The 5,879-nt window shown below is 34.7% G+C and overlaps 1 protein-coding gene across 1 annotated transcript; it reads left to right on the plus strand.

The window, feature by feature from the left end:
- Window positions 1–4,355: 4,355 nt before the first annotated feature.
- On the plus strand, window positions 4,356–5,052 carry LOC106462274 (C-reactive protein 1.4-like; the record flags this gene model as incomplete). Its single annotated transcript, XM_013922174.1, has 1 exon — window positions 4,356–5,052. A coding segment is annotated over exon 1 (697 nt), but the record flags the coding sequence as incomplete, so codon positions are not given.
- Window positions 5,053–5,879: the final 827 nt, after the last annotated feature.

Below are 5,879 nucleotides of genomic sequence, written 5' to 3' on the forward strand. Positions count from 1 at the left end.
AAATTATGAACATTGCTCAACATCATGAAAATTAAACCTTATTTTCAATAAGACAATCCTGAAAAATATTTGGGGGTGCTTAACTTTTTTCCAGGTGTATAGTTGCGGATTATACTGTATGAATGATGTTTTGATATGTCTTGTACTCACATAAGCTCAGGGCTGTGAGGAGTGGTAGAATTCGTCAAAGCCGGTATAACTCAGTGACAAGCTTCATATTTTTACTATCTTAAACAGCTTGTCTGCTGAATAATTCAACAGAATAAATTAGTAGCATCAGTTCTATATATTCTTCAAATCCCATATAAACATATAGGTTCACTGTGGTGAGTAAAAGACAATAAGACACCACACATACAACAAACCTACTGGTATTATGAAACTTAAAACAAGCTTTAAAATATAGAATATGAATAACCATAAAAATAGAAGCCCTCACAAAGGTTCGTCCAATCAAATACAACTATATCTTTTCCTCAGAAATATTTCTAACGACTTCACTATATATATCAGAAGGTACTCTAAGCAAACAATCCAAGACACTATACATACAATTTACGACCAACACAGTAAAACCGTAATAAGAACAAGTGGTCAGTCTGGCACAGATTTCAAAATAAGCAGCCTGCTAGCAACATAAGGTCACTTACAAATCGGAAGTGTCTTGATTCACAATTTAACATTACAATATAATTAGGTGATGTTGCATTTGTTTGATTGACACAGTTCTTAAGTTCCTTCAAACGTGAACATAATCCGAAACCAGATATTACATTCTTCAACATGATATAAATAGATACAAACACTTGTACAAACAGCAAATGTGGCAGAAGGTTCTTACTCATGCCAAGAAAAAACAGCTGGAGACGATCCCAAAATAGTGACCAACTTTATCGAAAACTCAGGCTATATACACAGCAACAAAAACAAAAGAACTTCAGCATTGAGTTTAGCTTAACATATTAAAATTTATTTTTAACAGTAAACAAACATTCCTTAATAATAAAGATAACCTGCGGAGTAGGTGTTTTTTTTCTTTTAACATTTCTCATATTATATCATTAAATTCACCAACTACTGAAACACTGTGCCGAATAATTACCGAAACAGCGTATGACTGATGAAAAGGACGTTGTTTGGTAAAAAGTGTGAAATTACCTGCGTTTGTTTGTTGGATTTCATGCGAAGCTGCACGAGGGCTATCTGCGCTAGCTCTCTCTAATTTTGAAATGATAAGCTAGATGGAAGGCAGCTACTCAACACAACCCTCCGCCGACTTTTGGACTACTCTTGTCAGTCCGAATAGGGGGAGAGGTTGACCGTCACTTTTAAGACACATTCATGGCTATAAAGTGTGGAGCGTGAATTGTTTGGCCTTAACGGGTCGTGAATCAAACTCTACAATCCGGCACCCTAACCACTGGACTGCACTCGGTCCGAATTACCCGTGACCAAAAGTTTATATATTCAATAATCATTTGCTATTTTATGTGTAATATATATATATATATACGTTTTAGAATTCGAATTACATTGTACATTTTTTTACGTATGAAAATAACTTTTAATGTGAAAAATGAAATTAACTTTCTTTTTTTTTATCCCACTTAAACAAAGTAGCAGGCAGCCTCAAGTTATCAGCATTCGTTCGTGCATCCTAGGTTCTGATGATGATCAAACCTTCACATAGTTTCTGCGGTTAGAAATAAGATTCCTGTGAGTTACAACATTTTTCAACGGGAAAAATTAAACATAGTTTGTGTGTGTGTGTGTTGTTACGTATTAGAACTTCAAATAGTCTGAATTTGAGTTAACTTGTACTTTGGATTTAGCAGTTAAGTAAAAGCCGATATATAGTCAGTTTATGATATTTGCCAATAAGATGGATACACACTGTTTTCTTTTTAAGCACAAATATGTTTTAATACGCAAACAACAATAAAATTTACAATAACAATTATTTCAAATAGTTATTACACACAATGATTTATATAAAAAAATTTCACAAAGTTACAAGCAGTATAAAGTCTTCTTTCTAGTCTGCTTATGAATATAAATTTAATCTAAACAAACGTCGATATTAAAATAAATATATAATAAATTAGTTACAGTGTGTATGCAGTGTTTGGAATGGGCCACACCCACTACCGACACTTTTCAATTGGAGTACCGGCACTTTATTTAAAATGATATTGTAGTGTAGTGTTTGTAGATGTTTTAAGATCTTTATTAATCCAATACAACTCCATTGTATTCACTAAAAACAATTAAAATACTGAGGAATATAGATTAATGAAAAAAACACATCACCCCCCCTCACTCACAAAATGTTAAGTACCGGTATGTTTTTTCACTTCACAAAATAAGTGCTATCCCAAAACCATCTCGCTACCTTTTAATAGATTATCTAAAGTGTTAGGCTTAGGTTGATGATAAAGCGTACATGAGCAACACTATATAAGAAACACCTTTCCCGAACATGCTGAAATCACTTAGCATTTCAGTTTCATTTCTTTTAATCCTTCATCCATATTAGCGTAAGTTCAAAAATATAATCAGTTTATTAGGAAAATTTGTAGCTGAAAATCACTTTCACGTACTAACTTAAGCAAGTTAATTTTTCTCGTACATTTTCGCAGCTGTATTTTGAATTATAGTGTTTGTGTGAAACCCTTCCTTACCTAGTTAGTTCTTCTGTATTACTTTAGGGAAATCCTTTTGGTTGTGTCTCATGAATATATTTTCTTAATAATAAATATCATTATTATGATGATTATTTTGTTTACAAAAGATGCGTGTTTCAGTATTAAGTCTATTAAGTTTACACAGTTTGGTGTCATGGCAAGTTGCACTTTAAGTTTAAATAAATATTGTTACGTATCTGCTTGCTTGTTAATTTCAGATATAAATTCTTTCCGAGAAACTTAAGCGATACAAGTCCCTTCTTGATTAAAACTAGTTTATTCTTTCTCGATACAGCTTTGTAATACACAGAATTGCCACAGTCACTTTAAATTTAACAACCTTTATAACACATGCTATAAATCACAGTGATTCACATACTCTACTTACGGTGCCTACTGTTCGCTTGACTCAATTAACTATATCTTCAATCTATCTGCATATCTATTTATCGCTGGCTTTATTTGCCGGGCTTATATACTAAAAAAGAGAGCGCCTGGCAAACACTCGGGCATTCGCGAGGTTCCTCGATAAGTCATGATCCTTCTAGAAACTCCGGCGCGCATGATCCCAGCGTCGCGTGACTTCCGCTGTCGTAAAAATATAAAAACTCAAACTTTGTAAAACTCGTAACAAATTAAGAGGGTAATATTTTATTATTATAATTAATTGTTTTAAGAGGAAAAGGCGATAGTTTAGATATAATCAAGATAAAATATATTTATGTTAGTCTTATGATCAAGGGTTGTGAAATCGTTCTCAAACACAACTCACACGTATATATAAGATGTACGAAATAATTACGTAATAATTTTCAGTAGCTAGAAATTTTGTAAGAAAAAAAAAGATTTACTGTTTAAAAAATATGAAAGTGAGGATTATTTCCGTTTAAAACGTGAAAAGCTCATGTTAAGATATGACCGTGATCCCAGTTCACTAATGAGTGTGGTTTTGGATGAACAAGGACAGATACTGTCAATGTCGCATGTGATATGCTAATTACTTTAAATAATACGTTTTATTCTTTATATTATTCTAAACATTGAGAAAAGGCTGAAGTTTGTGCGCCTGATAAAACGAAACCTTGTATTATTTCTAACGTTCATTTGTTTGTTTTTAATTATGCACAAAGCTACACAAAGGACTATCTGCGCTCTTCCCACCACGGGTATCGAAACCCGGTTTCTAGAGTTGTAAGTCCGCAGACATACCGCTGTGCCACTGGGGGCCTAACGTTCAATAAGACTACTTTTAAAGAAAGCCCACATAATATGTATAAGTAAATATCTGGCTTAACATTTGATGTGGGGAGAGAATGTCAGTCTTTCTGACAATGGATAAAGGTGTTCACCCAGAATCCATACAGAATGCTATTTACGTTTCTTACCAAGTGTGAAACTTATGAGTCACGTGCATCTTTCTATTGTCTCCGCCCATATACTATAGTATTTTTGTGATTCGCTTAGCCTATTGGATGTCGAAATTTATAACATTTGGTGGTTTTGTACACAGCTAAGATATAAAAGTGATCAATAGCATAAAATAGGATTAGCCGCAACGGTCGAGTGGGTTTTTGAAGACAACTAGAATACCTATAGACCAAGCCCAAGGGAGAGTATTTGAATAGTTTTCGTCAGACCAAAATTCAGTCCTTCACCCACACTCTCGGCAAAATGGTCCGTTTTATGGTATTTTGTCTATTGGCTCTTGTCTGGAGTACAACAGAAATCAGTGGCCTGAGAAGGGGAGATTTTTCCAAAGTCGTCAAGTTTCCTGTATCTAGTAGCTCGCAGTTTCCTCGTGCCGTGATTAGTAAATCGCTGCCACCGATGGATGAATTTACGCTTTGTTCCTGGTTGAAATTAACAAGCTCAGAAGAACGAGAATTCGTTTTCTTCTCGTACGCAGTCGGTAATGGCGGCGACAGCGATGAAATAATGGCCTCTGTTAACAGGACCACTTCAACAACTGAACTCAAGATAAAAATTGCCAATCAACTTGCACGATTGAGCTGTGCAACCTTCACTGTAGGGAACTTTCACAAAGTCTGTATCACCTGGACAAGCGTAAAAGGAAGAGTGCAGTTTTATGTCGACGAAGATATGTGTAGTGCCCAGGTAAACGGTGTTGCAGTGGGAACGCAAGTCAGGAATGGCGGTACTATTGTCCTTGGTCAGGACCAAGACACTGTAGGAGGTGGGTTCAGCAGTGATCAATCTTATGTTGGAGATCTGACACAATTAAATTTATTCGACGAGTTATTGGACCAGGATCAAATACGCCGTGCTAGCACCTGTCTCAGCAAAACTTTCAAGTACAGCCCCTGCTGCTATCAAGAAGACGAAATTTCGGGCAATATCATTAGCTGGAGTAAGACGTCCTTCTCAACTTTCGATACCGTAGAATTATCTTCGTCCTATGTTTGTAAATAACGACAACGCTCTTGATAACGCTCTATTGCCCGTTAGCTTGAATGTTTATTTCACGATTCAAAGGGTTTTTTTTTTTGGCACCAAATCTCTTAAACTAAAATTCTTATGTAATCTAGCATGTTGCAAAACTAACAATAAAATTCACCTATGGTAAATAGCACATGCAGGTTTTTGTCTCAAGTTACTATTTTGCAGGTTTGGTCGTTAGGATTTAATTTTGAAATGTTGAGTATATAATATTCTACAGTATCAGATTTCAGAGTATGAAGTATCCCTTGTTCTGTTTCAATCTACTCAAAATATTATATAGAACCATGTTATTTACTATATGTTTCTAATATTTTTGTATAAGCACAAAAGAAAAGAACAGCAACAACAAAAACTAACTAGTCTTGTTCTTGTTCAAATGATTTATGAATCCAGATATACAATAAAGCAGTACAAACTTACATGGGATCTTTGTATGATGATGTTTTGAGGATTTTCATATTAATTCCAATGAATTACACTAACTACTGTACAGATGTGTCCAGTCAGTCAAATTAACGATAACGTACTTTTGTTCGTTTCGTGTTACCCGAGTAAGGTTAAAAAATTAAGATCAATAAATTTGTAGGAAACGTTAGAGTAAGTTAAGTATCGTAAAGTACAACTGGTGTAAGGGTTTACTGAACGTAAAGTACAACTGGTGTAAGGGTTTACTGAACGTAAACTACAACTGGTGTAAGGGTTTACTGAACGTAAAGTACAACTGGTGTAAGGGTT

Source organism: Limulus polyphemus, unplaced genomic scaffold (genome assembly GCF_000517525.1).
Source record: "Limulus polyphemus unplaced genomic scaffold, Limulus_polyphemus-2.1.2 Scaffold1130, whole genome shotgun sequence".
NCBI lineage: Eukaryota > Metazoa > Arthropoda > Merostomata > Xiphosura > Limulidae > Limulus > Limulus polyphemus.